We start from the raw sequence: 22584 nt of genomic DNA on the forward strand, positions 1-22584 counted from the left end.
TAACTATTATGCCGATCCATGATTAGAGCATAAGGTGGAGCCTAAATATTTTGAATTTGCACCTACGATTCTCCTCATCATAATATTTCCATGGAAATATGAAGGTCAGTAATTGAGTGATAAAAACTTAGAAACGGCTAGAGCATTGGTGTATGATTTCTCCAAAAACCGGGTGATTCGGCCATTAAGATTCAAGGTAGGTGGCGTTAGCTATCAACTACCCATTTTAAAAATAGTTCCTAACACACATGTGGAAATTAAGAATTATTCTCCTAAAAATCATGCCTTATAGAAGGAAGAAGTATCATGATGGAGATACGCACTTGAAGAAACAATGGAGAACGAAAAGGAGAAGGAAAGATTTGGATGAGGTGCGTAACCTTAAATAGCAGACGAATCTTCATTTATGGGACAAAGAATATTTATTTTGTTAACTGACCAATTGTTTTCTCTTCAGATTGATGAGGATATGAAACCACAGAATGCTGAAAAGTTATTAAATCAAGTAGTAGATTTAGATAAACCTGGAGGAGCTCAGTTTTATTGTCTTCATTGCGCGTAAGTAGAGCCGTGAATGATATTTCTCGATCCTTCACTTTTATCTACTGGCGCTTGGCTTAATGTGTGTTCATTTCAGGCGTTACTTCATCGATGATCATGCATTACAAGACCATTTTAAAACTAAAGTTCATAAAAGACGCTTGAAAGCGTTAGAACTAGAACCCTACAGCATAGAAGAATCGGAAAGAGCAGCAGGGAAAGGAAATTATGAACCCATTAAGAGGAGGAGAGTAGAGACCCAGCCAACTGGTGGTATTGTCTCGGCTATGGACGCAATTGAGATGGAGAAAAAAGACGTGCTTTCGGACTGATTCCGGGTTTGTTGATTTGTTTGTGATATTGTCAAGAAAGCAGGATCGAAATGGCCCTTCGTACCATTTCCTCCGCGTTAGTAAGAACTAAAACCAGGCGTTTTGTTAAGATTTATTATGTTACACAAAGACGTTATTTAAGCTCTGCATTATTTATGACGGGAGATCAAGCGAAAAATAATTACGCATTCCTATCCCCTGTGCTAGATTTTGATACAAAATTTCAAAATATATCCCAATTAGAGAGAAATGTGCAGCTTAGGGGCATACCTGTGAATGTGCATTCTTTGAAGAGGATGTGGGATTTCCAGGAAGGCATTCGAATGACTAGGAATAAAATTGACCAAAGGCGCTCAGAAATAACGAAATCAATTAAGGAGCTACAGAAAAGTGATGACCAAGTGGCCCGCAGTGAAGTGGAAAAGTTAATGTTACTATCTCAAAAATTACGACATGAATATAAGGTTGTGACCGCGGCACTCTGGGATATTGAGGGAAAAGTAGTTCCCAAGTGCCTATCAATTCCAAATGTTTTGCATGATCGTACTCCCGACAGCGTTGAAGAAGAGATATATAGGTTCATGGAGTCAACTGGGAGGATTCAGGAGTTAAGTCATATTGACATAGGAAGTAGTATAGGTGTGCTGAAGTGCATTGGACCTCTATGTTGTTATTTGAAAAATGAGGCAGTTGAATTTGAGAGGAAATCAATCAAGTTTTTTGGATGTTTTATGCATTCCAATGTCCTTATGAATTTCCAAGGATTTTACTGTTGAATAAATGATATGATCAACTGAAATTTGATCGCAGAACCGTTCCCTCAACAGCCAGGCACTGATCGTAAATAAAACAATACGGGGGGAGAGTGCCTGGATGATGGCGGAATGTTCCTACGATCATATTTCAGTCATCACGTTTCAACAATTTTTCTTAGCATAGAACCTACGCATTGAAACACGGTATTTCCACTGTAGTAAAAACTCTGCACATTATAATTACAAAATTTCATGGATGAGCACGTAATATGCTTGAAGTGCTAAGAAAATTACTCCTGAGGAAATCAATAGTAAATTAAATGAACTCATGTTTGAAAACTGTCGCTTAGGAATCATCCTACGCGTGAGAAAAGCACGAAAAAATCCACAGAAGTAAGAGTTCATTAAATTAAAATTACACGAGAAATTTCATTGATGAGCACTTAATATGCCGTAAATTACTGAAACACCATTCGCTTTGAAATCTTCGTTTTCAATAATTTCGATCTTCAAGAATTTCGCTTGGCATTCTACCTTGCAGGGAAAAACACTGCTTCCTCCGAAATCACACCTCCACGTTTTAAGTGCACACAAATTTCCTTGATGACCACGTAATATAATAAAAGTTATTCAAACATTCTTCAACGAGTTTTCATAATCTCATTCTTCACAACTTTCGCTAATACTCAACCAACGCGCAACAAACACAAGAAATTTCCACCGAAGTTAGAACTCTCTAAAATATACCAGCTCACCAGCTTGCAATTACGAGCACGTAATATATTTGAAGTTACTTGAACTTTCTTCCCGTGAGAGTTTCAGAGAATTTCAATGATGTACGGCTCAAAAAGTTCATTCAGCATAGAACCGTCGCATGGAAAAGCACGATATTTCCACTAAAAATAAGATCCCTCTCGAGTTTAGATAAAAACGAAATTCCATTGATGAGCACAAAAAATTAGAAGTCATTATACATACTTCCCTTTGACATCAAGAATTTTCGGTATCTCACACTTCAAAAATTTCACTTGACATAGAAACTTGGCACGAAAACACGAAATTTTCGCTATATAAGACCTCTCTTAATCACAATTACGAACCGAGTAAATGATGATGACTGCGTATTAATATATCAGAAGTTATTCAAACGTCTATCTATACGAGGTGTCTGCAAGTCGCCATCAGGGTGCGTAGAACGGGTGATTCCACACCAGGCACGCAGCACTCCATCTAGCCTTAATCAGAAACGCGTTCGCTTGCCGAGCACAGGCCAAGCACATAGGACAACGGCACACGGTCAGACCAGAAACCATGAGAATGCTAAGGACACGAACGTGCTACCATGTGAATAAAACTATTAGCTAGTAAAAGAAATCATTGGCATGGTGAGTAACAATAATCATACACGTCTCGTAAAATAAATCCGTGTTCAAAAGGAGAAAAGAAAAAGCGCATCACTATTTTAAAATTAGATGGATACTCAGTGTTTAATAGAGACTGTGATACGTCGCATAAAATATGCATTAATAATAACTTCGATGGCGCCGGGCCATATCCTCAATGAAATTTGTTGATGCTGATAGAACGATTTGATGCCTTTTGAACTCAACTGAATCTACGTCATCATTTGCTAAATTCTGGAAACACAAGGCAGAAATGTATGCTCAAGTGATTCGATGAATCTATCATGTATTCCTCCAATGAAAACTTTGGATTTAGGAAGTGGTGCTTACTTTATACTTTACTTATGAATCCTTTCAGTAACAAATTGCTGAACGCCATTGAAACCAAAAGTCGTCGGTGAAGTGACGCAAATAAAAAAATCTTCTTACCCGCTACCGCGAGGCAGAATTTTGGGATCATATTAAGGTTATCGAATTTATAATTTGCGAATAAGCATTAAACTTCGTTTCGGTTGGCGAAAAACGCGCGCTATTTTCGCGTTAAGTGGAACCAAGCCACACAAGTGAGGAATTTTTCCGATTAACATGCTTATTTCTGCTCCCGAGGAAACACTGCATACAGTTAACGGCTACGTATACACATCGCACTGTTACGATGCCACGAAAGTTTCTAGCAGAAAACGAAAAGTGTTTACGGGAAAAAAAGTGTAGCGTGTAAGCGAACTTGTCGCATTGACCAAGAGTAGGATGAGGGCGCCGAAAACATGAGTTACAGGATTATTGCGAATACACCTTGAGACGCTAAGGTTGACAACACGTATTGGCAGCAGAGAACCAGCACATGGTGAAACCACCCGAGTTTGACCATCGGGTATGAAAGAGACTTGAAGAGGGTCTACCGTTGCCTAATTAGCTGAGGACCGACGTCTTATAATAGCTTGACTGCAGTCCCATGAAGGGGGAGGCGCAGAGAAGCGAAGTTGAGGAGACAAAATTACCTCACCAACCGATAATCGCGAATTTTGAACGGAGAGACGAGGAGAAAGGGAAGAGTTTTGAATTGATAAACACGTAAATAAATATTGAGGAATAAGTTTTGATGGAATAGTGCTAAAAGGCCGGAACTTGACAAAATTGTAATGTCAATGCACCTAATATTTAGCGGAAATAATGACTCCGCCTATTTAAATCCAGAGAACCGAGGGTGAGATGGAGGGGGTATTAGTAGTCAGTAATATTACGTCAGGTAGTAGTGACTTTAAGGATGATAAAAAATTCCTCGAATGAGCCATTTTAATACATTGTTATACTTGTAATCGATATTTTCCCATTTTTCAATATTATGACACACTAATGTAACACAAAATTATTTACGTTAGCCATTACCGTCTCAAAGATACTCGTAAATCTCTAACAGAAAATAGCAATGCAGAAATTATAGTAGCTTCTCGCTAAGGAGAATTATACTACCGCCACTAATCGTGGATTTCATACATTCCCCCCTTATGAATTCAAATCGTGGTGGTGCGAAATCAAACATCTCCATAGTGGTGCGATATTTACTCGTTCGCATTCCTAGCGTTTCAATCCATTGCGTACGATTTTCCATGGCGAAGTGCACTACGTATTATCCTCAGTCGTTTTACGCTGCTTGGGAGAGACATGCGAATTCCGAGCGGTAGAGCGAAACAATAATCTTTTCTCACTACTGCGACGAGACGAAACCTTACCCTACCCCTCCCGTGTTTGCAAAGCGTTTGCAAGGCTGGTAGGTCTTGGTCACTAATGAATGATCACTCGTCATATGGTGATGCCCCTCAGTTTTATTTCCCCCACTATCGTGTTTTGGTACGCCCTCCCCTTCCTCTGGAGAATGGACAATGGGACACGTCTCACTTGACGCTCGCTCGCTGGTCGGAAAATATCCATCTATGACACACAAAGATCACCATTTACTGCAAAGAATAGAAGCCAATCAGAGACTTACCCCTTTGCGGAGAAGTAACGTGAGGTTAGCATTCTGTCGTTTCTTTTCTTCCAATCAGTGTTTCTCATAAATCTTCGTTTCTGATGTTCATTCACTCCCGCAAGTCCTGAGTTTAAAATTTATGTGCCTTCATTTCAGATTCTGATAGTCGATAGAGAGAAACTCGAGAGGGATCTTATTTTTAGTGGAAATATCGTGCTTTTCCATGCGACGGTTCTATGCTGAATGAACTTTTTGAGCCGTACATCATTGAAATTCTCTGAAACTCTCACGGGAAGAAAGTTCAAGTAACTTCAAATATATTACGTGCTCGTAATTGCAAGCTGGTGAGCTGGTATATTTTAGAGAGTTCTAACTTCGGTGGAAATTTCTTGTGTTTGTTGCGCGTTGGTTGAGTATTAGCGAAAGTTGTGAAGAATGAGATTATGAAAACTCGTTGAAGAATGTTTGAATAACTTTTATTATATTACGTGGTCATCAAGGAAATTTGTGTGCACTTAAAACGTGGAGGTGTGATTTCGGAGGAAGCAGTGTTTTTCCCTGCAAGGTAGAATGCCAAGCGAAATTCTTGAAGATCGAAATTATTGAAAACGAAGATTTCAAAGCGAATGGTGTTTCAGTAATTTACGGCATATTAAGTGCTCATCAATGAAATTTCTCGTGTAATTTTAATTTAATGAACTCTTACTTCTGTGGATTTTTTCGTGCTTTTCTCACGCGTAGGATGATTCCTAAGCGACAGTTTTCAAACATGAGTTCATTTAATTTACTATTGATTTCCTCAGGAGTAATTTTCTTAGCACTTCAAGCATATTACGTGCTCATCCATGAAATTTTGTAATTATAATGTGCAGAGTTTTTACTACAGTGGAAATACCGTGTTTCAATGCGTAGGTTCTATGCTAAGAAAAATTGTTGAAACGTGATGACTGAAATATGATCGTAGGAACATTCCGCCATCATCCAGGCACTCTCCCCCCGTATTGTTTTATTTACGATCAGTGCCTGGCTGTTGAGGGAACGGTTCTGCGATCAAATTTCAGTTGATCATATCATTTATTCAACAGTAAAATCCTTGGAAATTCATAAGGACATTGGAATGCATAAAACATCCAAAAAACTTGATTGATTTCCTCTCAAATTCAACTGCCTCATTTTTCAAATAACAACATAGAGGTCCAATGCACTTCAGCACACCTATACTACTTCCTATGTCAATATGACTTAACTCCTGAATCCTCCCAGTTGACTCCATGAACCTATATATCTCTTCTTCAACGCTGTCGGGAGTACGATCATGCAAAACATTTGGAATTGATAGGCACTTGGGAACTACTTTTCCCTCAATATCCCAGAGTGCCGCGGTCACAACCTTATATTCATGTCGTAATTTTTGAGATAGTAACATTAACTTTTCCACTTCACTGCGGGCCACTTGGTCATCACTTTTCTGTAGCTCCTTAATTGATTTCGTTATTTCTGAGCGCCTTTGGTCAATTTTATTCCTAGTCATTCGAATGCCTTCCTGGAAATCCCACATCCTCTTCAAAGAATGCACATTCACAGGTATGCCCCTAAGCTGCACATTTCTCTCTAATTGGGATATATTTTGAAATTTTGTATCAAAATCTAGCACAGGGGATAGGAATGCGTAATTATTTTTCGCTTGATCTCCCGTCATAAATAATGCAGAGCTTAAATAACGTCTTTGTGTAACATAATAAATCTTAACAAAACGCCTGGTTTTAGTTCTTACTAACGCGGAGGAAATGGTACGAAGGGCCATTTCGATCCTGCTTTCTTGACAATATCACAAACAAATCAACAAACCCGGAATCAGTCCGAAAGCACGTCTTTTTTCTCCATCTCAATTGCGTCCATAGCCGAGACAATACCACCAGTTGGCTGGGTCTCTACTCTCCTCCTCTTAATGGGTTCATAATTTCCTTTCCCTGCTGCTCTTTCCGATTCTTCTATGCTGTAGGGTTCTAGTTCTAACGCTTTCAAGCGTCTTTTATGAACTTTAGTTTTAAAATGGTCTTGTAATGCATGATCATCGATGAAGTAACGCCTGAAATGAACACACATTAAGCCAAGCGCCAGTAGATAAAAGTGAAGGATCGAGAAATATCATTCACGGCTCTACTTACGCGCAATGAAGACAATAAAACTGAGCTCCTCCAGGTTTATCTAAATCTACTACTTGATTTAATAACTTTTCAGCATTCTGTGGTTTCATATCCTCATCAATCTGAAGAGAAAACAATTGGTCAGTTAACAAAATAAATATTCTTTGTCCCATAAATGAAGATTCGTCTGCTATTTAAGGTTACGCACCTCATCCAAATCTTTCCTTCTCCTTTTCGTTCTCCATTGTTTCTTCAAGTGCGTATCTCCATCATGATACTTCTTCCTTCTATAAGGCATGATTTTTAGGAGAATAATTCTTAATTTCCACATGTGTGTTAGGAACTATTTTTAAAATGGGTAGTTGATAGCTAACGCCACCTACCTTGAATCTTAATGGCCGAATCACCCGGTTTTTGGAGAAATCATACACCAATGCTCTAGCCGTTTCTAAGTTTTTATCACTCAATTACTGACCTTCATATTTCCATGGAAATATTATGATGAGGAGAATCGTAGGTGCAAATTCAAAATATTTAGGCTCCACCTTATGCTCTAATCATGGATCGGCATAATAGTTAAAATTGCGCTCACGAGATAACGCACTATTAAACGCACTACGCAAAAGTTTTTCCCACCGAAATAAGAACTATGAATTATTATTACACACCAGATTTTGTTAGTGAGCCCGTATATTTGATTTGAGTTATTTTAAATTCTTGTCCGCCCCTTTCACCTCTCCTCTCACCCCCCATCCACCTTTTGGGAAAGCATTTAAAAGCGCTCCTCTTCACGCCGCCAGTACCACATCAACAGCCATGGAAGTGAAAGGAAAGGACTTTCGGACCTCGAGGAGAACCGACAAAAGGACCGGCGGCAAGTCAGCCACGACACGGCCGTATTCACCCCGACCGCCGACCAGTGGGAGATATCGTCGCCCGGCATACGAACCCTCCGTCGAACGCACCGCTGAAGAAGAGGACAAACCTACGGCCCAACCATCGCATGGATCTCACCCTGGTCCCCTTGCCATCGTTGAATGCATATTCAAAGTGAACCCCAGTAACACGAAAAGAATTACAGTCGGAGTGGATGTGAGAAATAGTTGTCTCCCTTTCATCACAATTGGCAAGGTCGGTGGGTCATGTGTGAAACTGGAATACGTAGATTGGTGCGAACTAGTGAAAAGTGAAAAACTGATTTCATCATATTTTTGGAACGACGTCGTACCACATAGCATCCCCGTTGGCAAGTGCATTCTTAAATTCAAAACTATATACGGCGTCAAGTCAGTGATGCTGGAGGAAGTGAATCATAAAAGTGACCCACCCTGCGTGTATCTAGCTGAATCTTCGTGGTTCGGACTTTTGAACTATGCCGAATGCATTCGTCTCCGCTGGGAAGAGCGAAGTGAGTGGTCCTCGTGTGCGCGAAAACTTTTGAATCTCTACCTGAATTCTGTGATCCTTGCATACGAACGTGAATGTGAAGCTGGTGAAATTGAATGTGTACCGTGGGAACATGTAAACAGTGCCCTAATAGACCTCAGGGAGCTTGGCAGTACGCCACCTTCCTTGAATGTGCAAGCACTCTCGGAAGAAATTAAATCTATCCTAAATAGTCGAGACGGAAAGGATATTCTTCAAGAGACAATAAGACAAAATAGTGACTCTGTAAACGAAAAATCAATGTGAAAAGTGGCAAAGACATAAATATTAAGTATATTATTTTCATTGAGTGAATCAATATTGGTTAGTTACTGAAAAAGATAATGTTTAGAATAATCGTGGTGAAGAGCGATGAAGACTTGATTGTTATGTATATTAAATTCAAAGAGTGATTCATTATTTATTTCTGTATTCATGAACAGGATATATATATAATTGTATCGGTGATACCTGCAATAAAATAATTTATAAAAGGAAATAAACCGCCTTCTTTATTTCCATTGTCATACCTGTAATCCTCTGTGTGTGTGTGTGTGTGTGACGGCACGTTTGTATTAATTGTCGCATTGTCACAATATCCAATATCATCAACCCGCCCAACCAACGAAATCATCCCTTTTAAAGCCTTTAATAAATTAATACGGGAGGAACAGCGATTCCCCATACCAACCTCATAATTTTCCACATCCAAGAGATTTAGAAGCCGTGGGGTACGCCAAGCGGTGATGCCCGAGTTCGAGGCCACTACAAGTCATTCTATTCTAATATCAAAATTTATTCGACAATAGGGGATAGACGGGGCGGCGACAGGTGGGCGGGTGGCGTAAGGACGCACGGTCAATGACATACCTATGGGTGGGGGGTGGGTATATGCCCCAAAGTGTCCATTCTGGGTGGGTTGGGGGTGGGTGCCCTGAACCGTCCCACGCGGGTTGGGTTGACGACACACCTATGGGTGGGGGTGGTTTAAGGTGGGAGGGGGTGGTTTAGGGCGGGAGGGGGTGGTATGGAGGGGGTGGGGGCGGTAGGGGTGGGGGTGGGTGCCCCAAACAGTCCCACAAGGGTTGGGTTGGGTCACACCCATGGCTAGGGGTGGGGTTACGTCATCTGGGTGAAAGTGCCCCAAAGTGTCCACATTAGTAGTGACGGGAGACCGTCGGTAGCCGTACCGACAGCAAAAAGGTGTCGGTACGGCCACCGACTAGTGGGTTTCATGAACTCCCCGGTGCGCATTGCACGTTTTATTTTGTTTTTACCTCATCACCTAATAAATAATGAGGTTTTCTGCAATTTTATCTTTTTCTGCCCCTTCGAATACGCCTCTATAATTCACTGTGTCAACATCTATATTGATTACCTTGACAGAAATATAAGATAATGGTTAATAAAAATGAGGTTTGCTAACATATAATGACTTTCTCACATTTATGTTACCACTTTCACTCGCTTGTAATAGGCTTTATTTCTCTCTATCATGATTTATTTGCTCCTTTGACGTATAAAAGATATTTTTGATTAAATATGAGTTTTGCCGCAATGTTATCACTTTATATCACTCTGAATAGGCGACTGTTATTTCACTCCATCATCAATTTGGCGTTTCTCTCGGCATAGAAATAAGATGTTTTTATTTAAGTATGAAGTTTGCCACAACGGTATCAGTTTCTTTCATCTGTAACTATATTTCATTTCATCGTCAGCCATTGATTCCCTTGACGATAAAAGAAGATATTTGTTAATAAGTATGAGGTTTACCGCAATATTATCATTTTCTCTCACTTGGAATGCGCAACTTATACATATGTATTTCACCCAATCACAATTTATTTATTTCCTCGTAATTACACTTCTTTTAATTACACCCAGCTCCTTATTTTTATAACAATTTCCTAACTCGTTCCTCTAGTATGACATTTACATTTGCTTTTGAATCCTACGTTCACGTTCCATGGTATGTTATTTTCGTCTGCTACGGTGCCAATGGCATAACCTTCTGTTGATAACATTTAGACGGAACTTACTTAATGACAACTATATTACCAAATCATGAATAAATAGCAATATACGGAACCAATATTTAAAAGAAACTACGATCTCAAGGATAGTTTCAATAATTCATTCCAGCAACAACAATCTCCATCACATACAAACTTTATTGTGATGTTGTAATATTGTTTCCTTCGATTCTGTAGGTACAGCATTACTACCACACATTATATAAGCATTGTTAACAACTTATCCAATATCGTTTATCTTAATCTAGCAATAAGTCGTAATTTCCGCAAATAAAAAGATTGAGAATGACGACAACAAACTGTGCCAATGAGTCTTCACTTGTTTTTACCCTTCTTTCATTGGTGGAGACACGTGAAACTTCGGATATATTCGGATTTTCCCTGTTTGGGAAGGGGAGGGAACCGTACCGACTGGTTTGAAACCGACGACCTTACAGAATCGCTGAAAGTGTCGTCGTCGGTGCGGAATCCGTTGTCGGTACGGTTTGATGTCCAGTCGGTGGGCTTGAAAGGGAAACCGACCGGTGCGGCACCGACGAAATACAGAATACGGCCCCAGGTCACGTAACTTCAAGCGATATTCGAGCATATTGAATTACCAATTATTGACGTTTGCGGAGTACTAGGAGAGTTTTGGCTTATATACTTGGACTCGTGAGAAAATTTCCTATTCAATGAGACTAACTAGCATGATGAACAAATTTCATGCATGTTCCCCATTAAATGGATCGTTCGAGTGAGGACTGCGGGATTCCTCAGAAGAGTGGGAGAGAATAGAAAGCCTAGTCAATACTTAGTAGAATACACACCATTATAATCGAACATATCTTGAAAAACTGATCTTGATGGCCTGATGAAAGCAATCCTCGAATGACAAGTGGTTGGTAAGAGCGGAAAAGTAAGACCTCCGTTTTAATATTTAAAGAACCAGAAATGAAGAAAATGAAAGTGCATTAGAGAGATTCCATCGCCCTCCACGAGACATGAATGCAGTATAGTGAACCTCTTAAAATTTACGTGAACTATTAATTTATAACAGCTCTCATTCCTACTAGTTGCCTACATAGTCACGGAGATTGATACCAGTAAACAGCTGAGGATTCGTAGCATAAAATACAACTATAAAAGAGTAAATGATGAAATATCGAAATAAAAGTAATCACAGAATAAGGTAATATTTGCGCACCGCACAGGATTTAGCTCTTATTTAGCCACCAATAGATACAAAGAGAAGCAGAAGATCTATGCGTATTCAAAGGCCTATCAAATGAAGTGAATGATATTGACTCACCATATTCCTTTAGCCTTCGTCTTCCTTGAAACCTCATCGGAATGCCCAATTCAACCCCAAACGATTCACGGAAGTGATCCACTACACCAATATTAAACAAGGACCTGAAAAGAAAAAGTTGAAATCATTAAAGGCTGGCAATATTCACGCCTTTACATGCCCTTACAGCATAAATTGAAGATTATGTTGATATTAAAGGCCACAACAAATCATCATACTACCGACTACAAAGTTGAAATAGATGGAAAAAAGAAAGTGCCAAGCGAAGTGCTGTAAATCCAATTATTATCCCTAATATTCTATTACTTTTCCTCATTGTATAATTATACGACCAATTATTGCGGAGCGGCTTTGGAATGGGAGATGCATGTCTTAACGAAATAAGTAGATCGCAATCTCCTAGACTTAAATATCAAGGACTTTTCCGAATGCCTCGTAGAAACTTATGTTACGTGGAATAACTCGCCATTCAGATACCAATTAGAGAATTTTTTTTAAGGGTGAATAAGGGTTCCTGGCTAACAACTTAAGAAATCGCTTCATTTTGAAATTTCACGTTCTATTACAATAAAAAGCGAAGCACCGTGGCTGGCATGAAATACACTGTTCCACGTCCTCATTTAATACCTTTATTGTCACTGCGATAAAATTCATCATTTTAACCTGCGTTAAAAAGTAACTAATCTGCTGAAGTACAAGAAGTAAGCTACCGGATTGCCGTAAGGATCATAATTCCTACAATCAATCCGTTATCTTTGATGTCCTAAAAACCACGATAAATGTAAAGATAAAACCACCTACAGGTTCGTTACTCATTTTAAATGTCGACACTTCATAATGGAATGCAATTTTCACAATTTACGCTTAGCACACTCGGAAAAATTATTACGTACTTAGTCAAGGGTCCAACGAGAAGAATGATCAAGTATTTGCTCTGGCAACAAATTAAGTACGAGACATAGTCCATTGCCGATATACTTTTCATAAAATCTCGAAAATTTTCCATTCTTAGGTCACAAGATAGAGACTAAAATTAGTACGCCAGTAACCGGCAAGGGTATTTCCCTATCACTGGCGTTCTCTAAAAAAACTATCCTGACACTAATCTAATTAACTTCGAGGCACATGCCACACGTGGTAAAAAAAGTTCGAATGTGAAGGCAGTTGGCGTAGTAAATATTGTCACTCAAAATATATGCTACTCTGATCACGATATCTGAATGGAATTACACAAATTGTATTTGCGAAGTATCCTACACTTCGGTGAATAAATTGAAAGTGCATTTAAAATGATATTAAAGGATTCACCAAAGAAGTAATCAAAGTACTCACCTCTTAACCCCAGGAGAGCTTGCCGCTAACTGAAGTCCAGAAACAGTGGTGGGGGATGTTCCGACACTTCGTCAGCCATGTCACGTGTGCCTGTGACGTCACGATAATTTCGAACCGATTTATTCTTCAAGGCAACGAAAACACGAAAAAACCGTTGAATATCGTAGATGTTAGCTGATTTAAAATTTTATACCATAAAATACTTCAATGAATACGGTTATGTTCTATATTATAATTGAAAAATTTATCGCGCGGAAAATCAATAAGACGCTTAACCAATAAGATTCGATCATTTGCTTCCGCTGTTATACAAAAATAGCGCGAATTTCTCAAGCGGCTAACGGTCGAAACTCACGTGATCAATGTTCCAGAATTTTCTAGTCATCTGCGAAGGTCATTAGTTACGTTTGCAAAACACGTCATCGCATCACGAAAAACAGTATAACAGGGTATCAACGGTCTTCATTCAACTGTCGTCCGCTAAGCAGCACCTCCCCTCACCCCTACTTACGAAGAAAGCACACCCCATTCCATCACCAACCGTCATTTCGGTAAAGTCACACTTCTGAATATTTTAAAATTGTTAAATTTATTTCCTGGAATTTTCAACCGTTCCTTCGTTCGTTGAAGTCACCGTCTCATTATGCGGAAACGAGGATGGAGAGCGATTACTACAAGCTACATATCATCAGAATTACTGAGAAGAAATGCAGCGGTATTTACGGAGGTAAGTGAGCAAAAGCTTTTTTATGAAATAGTGAAAAGAGAAAATAATTTTAATCACGACTATCCTCATGGATAAACATGTCTCAAATATAGCTCATCATGTAAAATGTTAGCAGGAGCCAGTGAATAGCGGAGATATGTAGTGAGTTCACAAACGATAAGAGCGTTGATAATCCCATTGTGCGATAAGAAGGTACATACGGGATAAGATTATTTGTTTTTCTTTAGTGCATAAAAACTCTCTACTTTACGATTCGCATTTTCATCGATGTAATCAAATTTATCGAATATTTAAAAATAAAAAACCACACTGAGCATTAGTATCTTCAATTCAATCAAGGTTGTATGCATTGCGTAGCTGAATACTCCCTCGGATCTACGTATCATTCCGGTGGTAAAGATTCCATGACACAGAAATATTATATTGATGTACGCCAGCTGCAAATGTGTCATTCGATAGTCTCATAATTGCTGCCCTAAGTTTCATCGTAGAAAAACTTTCGAGTGACTCCAAAAAATTATTTTTAATCTTGTTAATTAGTCGAGGGTAAACCATAAACCTAGACAGAGTCAAATATAAAGATTTCAATTGCTTCGAAGATCTTCAATCTTCGTTATGATCTATGATATTTTATTAAGTCCACAATGTGATCATCTTCTTTCACTGCACCACAGATATCGATAAAGCAGGCTAACTTGCATGCTCGTTTTTACATTTGTTCATTTATAATTGCGTTCGTTAGTAGCTATCACACATTTCTTGGCCTCAAAATAGTGCCTGAATAATCATATGCTAAATGGTTCATTACTAGAAGTTCTGTGTTTAGAACTTGTTTGTAACGACTCATATTATTTATATTTCATATGCCAAATTTTATTCTTGATCGAAGGTATAAATACTGGCAACTGGAGTAGGTTTAAACATATTTTAAATTGATAAAAGTCTTGGTTTAATTTTCCCATAAATGAAACCATTTTCAGTTAGAATTAATGGTGGATTTTAGGCGCCAATAAGAGTTAGCTTATTAGAGGTTCTGTTTTTAGAGAGGTTAAGTGAAGGTGATTTCGCAACAGATCGTCGAAGCAGCAGAGATCGACACTAAAATGCTCGCAAATTAAAAAAAAGCTGTACGGAAATAATCAATGAACTTCAGCTTCAGCACAAGCCAAGTTCATTGGCATTTGCTTTTTCACCCTTACTAGAGGGAAATTTCAATTGAAAAATTGAAACTAAATGAGCTTATGGATTGTAATCAACGCGTTTCTGCATGGGAATATTTCCTAATGTGTAATTCAGATTTTGCCAGCGTGGTTTGCTTATCAGTATTGTGTTATTTAATGATAATGGTCGTAATCAAAAAAAGCTGAAGAGATAAAATTCGTCCGCTTCGTAACTTTTATACATTATATAAGCCGACAAAGTATTCGGTCAATATATAATAATATTCTTTCGCAACCCATGAGTTATGTCAGTACAAGGGGAAAGGTGTCGTGGTTTACTTCAGCTTTCAAACTGTTTCGATTTTTCTGTAAACTACATGACGAAGGAAAAAATTGGAGAGGGGTTTATTTTGGATAAAAAAGTGAACGAAGCAAATGTGGCAGAAATATTGAATTAGCACTTATGGCTTGCGTTTTGTCTGAGATTAACACGGTCGGTACGCAAGGGATCAAATCAAGGTATATACAATGAAACACGCAAAAGAATAGGTTTAGATTATAGCGAGTCATACGGTTACTGATCCACGTAGGTTTGCACATTCATGTTTTTAAAGCGCAGTGGGAAGTGGAGAAGAAGCTTATCTACTTCTACCAACCAAACACCTTTCTCACTTCAACTCTCTTTTCCAAAGAGGTGATTCAGCTGTACTTTTCTATCTGACCCTGTTATCACTGAACAAAAACCTTTTTGAGAACTTTATTTTCACAACACTGCTTGCACTTTCAGACACTTTACAGATTAAAAACTGTTAGAAATGGCGTATCAGTATGGGGTGTAAAATTAAAGCATTGGAACATTACTAAGTTCTATACGAGCATTAGGAATATTCATCCCAAGGCATCTTAAATCAACTTAGTCGAACCTGTAGAAATTGGTGGCCAGATCACGCGATAGCGAAAGAGCAGTACTAGGAAATTTATACCTATTGAACTAATCTGAAAATCCTTTTTTATTCACCCCGCCATACTACAAAAACCGATAGCTCCAACATTCTAAGACACTCTACGAATAAACTCCTGAAATATATTTCATTTTCAGGAGACTCCGCGAATTGGGTCAAAGAATTTTCCTTCTCCTCAGAAAAAATGGAGCGATATCACTTCTGTTTAAAATTATTTTATGCAAAAATTGTTTAACCTCCATGTTGAATAAAACTGCAAGCGGAGAAGAGTCCCTACCTTCTACTTGCTTCCAGGTCCATCGACGACAGAGCTCAGCTTTAAAACAGCGACACCCCAAAATACTTATATTCACAAGTACTTCACATTGAACACAACACTGACAATGAATTATTTGATGGAAACATGACAATTTCACTTCACTCTTTAGCCGATGAGTAACACATTCTGGTAGCTTCACATAATTCCAAGAGACATGCAGACTGCTTTCATCGTGATGAAGAACGATTTATTATTATCCAAACGTTGAGGAAAAGGCTTGAAGAGATCGTTGACAACTTGATTTTAGGATTGCACTGTCAATCACTGAATTAATTGAATTGTTCACTCCACTTTTCGTAAACTGTAAAAAGAACAAGAAGTAGCTTTAAGCTATAGCACTAAAACTTTGGTACTGATTTAAGGAACAGTTCTTAATCATTATACTCGGAATTAACATGAAGTCAAAACCAAGGATATGGGTACAAAAACTCCAATAATTGTGTCCAAATAATTTGCCAAAGAATGTTTCATTCTTGATAAAAAATTATGTAAAATCATGATTAAATTTGTGGATTATCATGGATTAATACGTTATTTACGGGAATAGGACTCACCCGTACTCTTCGGCGACGGAGGAATCACCTCCTTACCCTAACCGAACTGCTGTAGGACTCAAACTTAACTAGTTATGTTAGAATGAGGAAATGGGGGGGGTGAAACCCAAAGTGACGCACGGCTTCATTCTCGGCGGAATCACTAAGGATATAAGGGGAGGTTGCCGTGAACAAATAGCTCAAGTCAGAGTCAAAATTGTCGGCCTGATTTCGAGTCCAAGTGCATCGCGAAGGCGCTCGGTTGGCGCGTCGTAGGGTGGAGAGCTGGTTGTTAAGGGGAGGTATTGAAGGAGAAGGAGAGGGGATGGGGGAAAGGGAGTGAGGGCGCCACAAAAGAGACCCTCAACATTCCTCTCCTGACGTCACGTACTTAGGTCACGAGGTACGCTTTACTGAGTATAGTCGCAGAGTGAGCTCTTATGTTAACTTAACTGTGTTAAAGCAAATGAAATTACAAGTACGAGTGAACACGTGAATCAATGAACCAAATCCCCTGATATGGACGTATATTATGCCATTATGCGTAATATTACAATGACCGTGCGGTTTGGGAGCGGTGGTCCTCTTGCATGCTGCAAGATGGTGATTAATCTTCCCCTGCCAAACATCCGAAAAGTGGCACGCAGAGAATTATGTTGAATTAGAAGATTTAGAACATGCAGTAATTTCTGTTCAATCGCATGCTTAATTGGATTGGTTACACGGTGAATTCTTAAGTTAATACATTTAAGGTTACACATTTCCTTTCACGTTTTATGTATCCTATTACCAAACATTAACACCAAGGAGAACTTCTTAATCATTATACACGCAAGAAACATGTGATAAATGTTTTTCATGATAAGTTCTAATTCGATTATTATAGTGAGCTTTAAAGGTTCAACTCAACTATAAAGTATCACGGGATTAACTTCCATCCGAATGTGACTTCCTTTTTATAGGATGAACTGTGCTATCCAGAACTGCAATACATTAGGTACTTATCTTATGCCATCACCGCTTTTATTTATTGCATAATTTTATGCCTAGGTGGAGGTTGGTGCGATGGCGGTAGGTGACGAGGATTTTAGCTTTCTGATCCCCCGACCAACCAACCACCTCAAGTATAGATAGTTTTGAATTAATGGCTAATGTTATATACCTGATTATTTTCATTCGTGTTGAGTATTTTTTGTCACCTTTTTTTTTCCTTATTTAATATTCTGTACCTGAGCATTGCTTATTTTTTAATTATTCTTTGTATGTTCTTTTTCATTACCGAAGGCTATTTTTTTAAATCTCCAATGGGTCATGACTAAAAGAAAAAGTGATCGAACAAAAATCATTTCATTGCTAAATAATAAGTACACATTTGCTTCATTTTCGACGCAATGGCCTCGGCGAAGGTTGTTCTCCATAGGACGTTGCTGCGAATGCCTTTCAATGATTTTACCGCTTTCCTGAATCTAATCGTCCGCTTAAAAGCGCTTTTTCCTAGCCAAATTGTCACTCCGCGAAATATGCAAGTCAAAAATCGCAAGTTCATTATTGGAAAGGAGGGTTATCGTAAACGCCCCATTGAAATTGCTCAAAGAACAGTTGGGTAGCACAAGCGCTTAGGAGACGGGCGGTGTCATGTATCAGAACACTTACAGAATTCAGCACGCCTCTTATTTTATTTTGAATGGCTCCGCGCCATCGACCAAGTATTTGCATTTATCGTGAAACCCGGCAGAATGAAATCAAAAAGTAACACGCCTCATTTGTCCCAAAACAGAGAAGCACACTATTTCGATTGTTTAATTCGATTCAGGATCGCCTGAATTTCATTTGTTTGCTTGGTGACTTTTAATGCCTCCATTGCTTATGCTGTATCTTTCTTTTAGGTGTCATATTTTATATGTCAAAACCTTGGCCACAGTTGATCTTTTTATATTTTTCTTTTAATAGCATAAAGGAAAAGAAATTTCAATTCCCATTCATCAAGTTTCGTTGTTGTCACTTCATTGTTCTCACTAAGCGAGAGAATCAATGGCTGTGATCTTGCTAATGAGGCTTGCTACTCGCCATAAACGGACAACGGGATTAGATTCCGTTTACACATAAAAATGAAGTGCCCTAACGAAGTTGGGACTATCGTTTATCAAAGTCCTTTATGGTTCGGGGGAAAAACGAATTTCCATATCTATCCGTTCGGAAAAAATATCTCTTAATTTATCGCTTCTATTGGACCTGGAATTATAGTGTGGCTCTGATAATATGTTCTCCGTGTCGCTCTTAATGATTTTCAATTGTTCACGCAGTAGAAGCCTAGCGCGCAGCCTACGAGTCTCCAGCGGCTCCCAGCCTTATTCGCTCAACATCTGGGTAACGCTGTCTGTACGCCCGTAGAAGTTTTTAACGAAACCGGCAGCCTTCCTTTGTATTTTTTTTCAGTTCGCGGATTAAGTCATTCTGCACCGAATCCCATGCGCTCGCTGCATATTCAAGGTACGGTTAGACGAGTGCGAAATAGCACCTTTCTTTTACTTTCTCATCTGAAAATCTTCCCACAATACGCTAAACGAATCCTAATTTCTTCATGATAATGCCGCAAATATTCCTTATATGTGTTCCCCACGAGAGGTTCGACGTTACTCCCGGGTACTTCGTTTAATGCCTTTATGTTGATACCATCCACTGCATAAACATGGTTATAGTTAGACGCATTCTGCAAGAAATGTACTGTCATGCATTTGCTCAAGTTAACTTCGAGTTCCCACTCTTGGCTACACAAATGAACGTTGTTGAAGTCCGATGATAGAATTTCATAGAGTGATCACTAATTTCGCGATAGATGACAGCGTCGTCAGCAAATAAACGTATTTTATTCCTAATGTGGGAGCAGAGATCATTACAATCATGTATACAATCATAGGCGGATCCAGGGGGGGGGCACGGGGGCACGTGCCCCCCCCAGACCCTTAAAAATATGATAGATTTTTAATACGGTCCCATTATAATTTCGTTCGTTTTGTATAACAAGGTATCCTTGTGCCCCCCCCTGAACAAAATCCTGGATACAGCCTTGCTTGTGCCCCTCCCAGAAAGAAATCCTGGATCCGCCCCTGTATACAATGAACAAAAGGGGGCCGATTACGCTTCCTTGCGGAACACTAACTTTTACTACGTCACAGCTAATGTCGTCATGAACTACTTTTTGTGTACAATTGCTGAGAAAGTCGCGCATCCAGTTTGCCACTGTTTCGTTTAATCGACCGGACTGTAATTTTTATAAACGCTTGTCCCCTATGAAAAAATTGTATAAACCTATTTCAAAATTTTATACAATCTTATACATTGCCATGGCAATTGTATAAATTGTATAAAATTTTGAAACAGGTTTATACAATTTTTTCATAGGGGGTGGTGAGGTACCGCGTCGAAAGTTTTCATAAAATCTAGAAATATTGCGTCAACTTGTCTTTTCGATTCACCAGATTTTAGGAAATAATGAAGAAAGAGCGCGAGCTGTGTTTCGCATAATCTATCTTCTCGGTATCCGTGCTGACAGACATGGAGGAATTTACCTCTGTCCAAGAAAGTCATGATATTGCTCAAGACGGTATGATCAAGTATCTTGCCTATATTCGAGGTTAATGAAATTGTACGGTAGATGCCTGGATTATGTCTGTTTCCCTTTTTAAAAATCGGTGTAATGCTTGCAATTTTCCCGTATAGCGGTAAATCTGTTATGTTATAATGTATTGGACTAATTCCGATTTATTTAAATCACAGCACCTCACAAACAGTATCACCATGAATTCCGCTGTACGAATAATGGAAAGGACAACTAGACAGCTTCGCAATACAACACAACGGGCACTCTACGTCATCTATTCACCAGCCCTGATGAGGACACGGTGGTCTCTTTGGAGGTTTTATCGGCTTCCCTAAAGTTTCGGACGAGTACAAGATCAAAATACATCACGGATAAAGAGAGATCCAGATGGTTTGTATTTAACTATGTCTGCAACATGGTCATTAATGCATGTATTAAATAATAATATCTTATTGACAAGGCTTGACGACGAATAGATACTGCAGCGAGGATCTTGATGTATTTATCTATTATAACTTATTAAATTAGGTCTATTACTCATTTCTGGGGCAATGCCCAACTTTGCTGTAAAATATTGTAATGCAATAATTTATGTCGATGCCAAAATTTGTACCATTAGCATTTTGTAACCATCCATCAGAATTACTTATTTGATTTTAGCACATTAAATGTATAACAATAATTTATTAATAAATAAAGACAAAACATCAGCGTCTATGGAGCCGCAGCAGCAGAGAGAATTAAGAGGTAAGGATAAAGTTTTTCTATCCTATTAGCCTTTATGGTAACGTTATAGAACATTAGAGATAGGCCTTGTAATGGCGGCTTGACATACCATCCCAAGAACAGAGTGATGTGTTCCAAACGCCCTCCCCAAAGTGCTACGGCAGGCAAGATGCAATCTTTGAAAAATCTCCGCCTCCCAGTACTTGTATCCGGTAGAACATATAACTATATTATAGCATCCGGTAATATAACTGTGTATAACTAGTTCTGTATCCGGTAACACAGAGTATGAAGCCACTATAGTTATCACATCAGCCAGACCCCAGAGTGTTACCTTAAGAATAAATTATAAACATTCTCTCCGCCCTAGTAAAACTCATAAACTCAATGCATGTCGTACAATTGTTTAAGAACCCCGCCTTTAGTGTAGTAGGTTTCTAATTGTGAAATTTGTTTAAAAACGTAGCTCACAAAAAAGGGTTTGTATCTAGTTATAGGTTTTATATCAATGGTTTACTTTAATATAGATTCACTTTCCTACACCCGTTGAGTAGGGTAATCCACGCAGCCAGCAACCGAGGAAAGTATCTAGGAATTCCCGGTAAGAACCGTATCACCCAATAAGTGCCACAAATGAATCATATAAGGCTAACAATATCCTTTTTTATGCCACTCTATAATTTTTGTCAGCAAAGAAGGCTTATGTTCTGTGTAAATGACAACTATGTGAGACAATTTCATGATCGTCAATTATAATAAAAGAGCAGCAAAGCTGTCACATTTTAAATCAGAATTGTGAAGGAAAGTGACCTTCAAGAAGAAGCATTGATAAGATGAAATTTACACGAACAACATGTCAATTTTGAGCGCAAGTGAGGATGAACCATCGAATCAAAGGTGTTTTCTTCAATTATTATGGCGTTGAAATCACCTATCTTTTCCTGGAAAGCTATTATCGTTTTATCCAAACCATAAACCTCCATAACACCTGAGGGTCAAATGCATTAACCGAGATAAGTAGGTTGCCAGGTTATTTCAGGCAGGCTCTTTCGATGCAGTTTGAATTTGGATTTTAAAATGAAATTTAATCGTTTTAGTATTTATGACAAATCCCCCTTAAGAGAACTAACAAAATCGGACAAGGTAAAAATTGAAAACTAAAGATTACTTTATTGCGTGACTAAAGGGAGGCTTGGAGTGCCAGAGGGTGGATCATTGGAAATCTATTCGAAGAGTCCGGGGTTCCAATAGAGAGTGAAGCTTGCGGACACCACCCCCCGCTAACAACAATGCTCGGAGCAGAAGGTGTCCTAGGGATAGCAATTC

At 38.8% G+C, this 22584-nt stretch overlaps 2 protein-coding genes across 2 annotated transcripts; one reads left to right on the forward strand and one right to left on the reverse strand.

Annotated features, from left to right (window-relative positions):
• The first annotated feature begins 238 nt into the window (after nucleotides 1-238).
• Nucleotides 239-1303, forward strand: LOC124165170 (zinc finger protein 593 homolog). Its single transcript, XM_046542467.1, has 3 exons — nucleotides 239-371; nucleotides 458-558; nucleotides 638-1303. Exons 1-3 carry the CDS (start codon nucleotides 249-251, stop codon nucleotides 870-872), a joined length of 459 nt encoding a protein of 152 aa, XP_046398423.1. The 5' UTR covers nucleotides 239-248; the 3' UTR covers nucleotides 873-1303.
• A 5119-nt stretch (nucleotides 1304-6422) lies between these two features.
• Nucleotides 6423-7486, reverse strand: LOC124165171 (zinc finger protein 593 homolog). Its single transcript, XM_046542468.1, has 3 exons — nucleotides 7355-7486; nucleotides 7168-7268; nucleotides 6423-7088 (listed from the first exon to the last, which is right to left on the reverse strand). Exons 1-3 carry the CDS (start codon nucleotides 7475-7477, stop codon nucleotides 6854-6856), a joined length of 459 nt encoding a protein of 152 aa, XP_046398424.1. The 5' UTR covers nucleotides 7478-7486; the 3' UTR covers nucleotides 6423-6853.
• Between the last annotated feature and the right edge of the window lie 15098 nt (nucleotides 7487-22584).

Source organism: Ischnura elegans, chromosome 9 (assembly GCF_921293095.1).
Source record: "Ischnura elegans chromosome 9, ioIscEleg1.1, whole genome shotgun sequence".
NCBI lineage: Eukaryota > Metazoa > Arthropoda > Insecta > Odonata > Coenagrionidae > Ischnura > Ischnura elegans.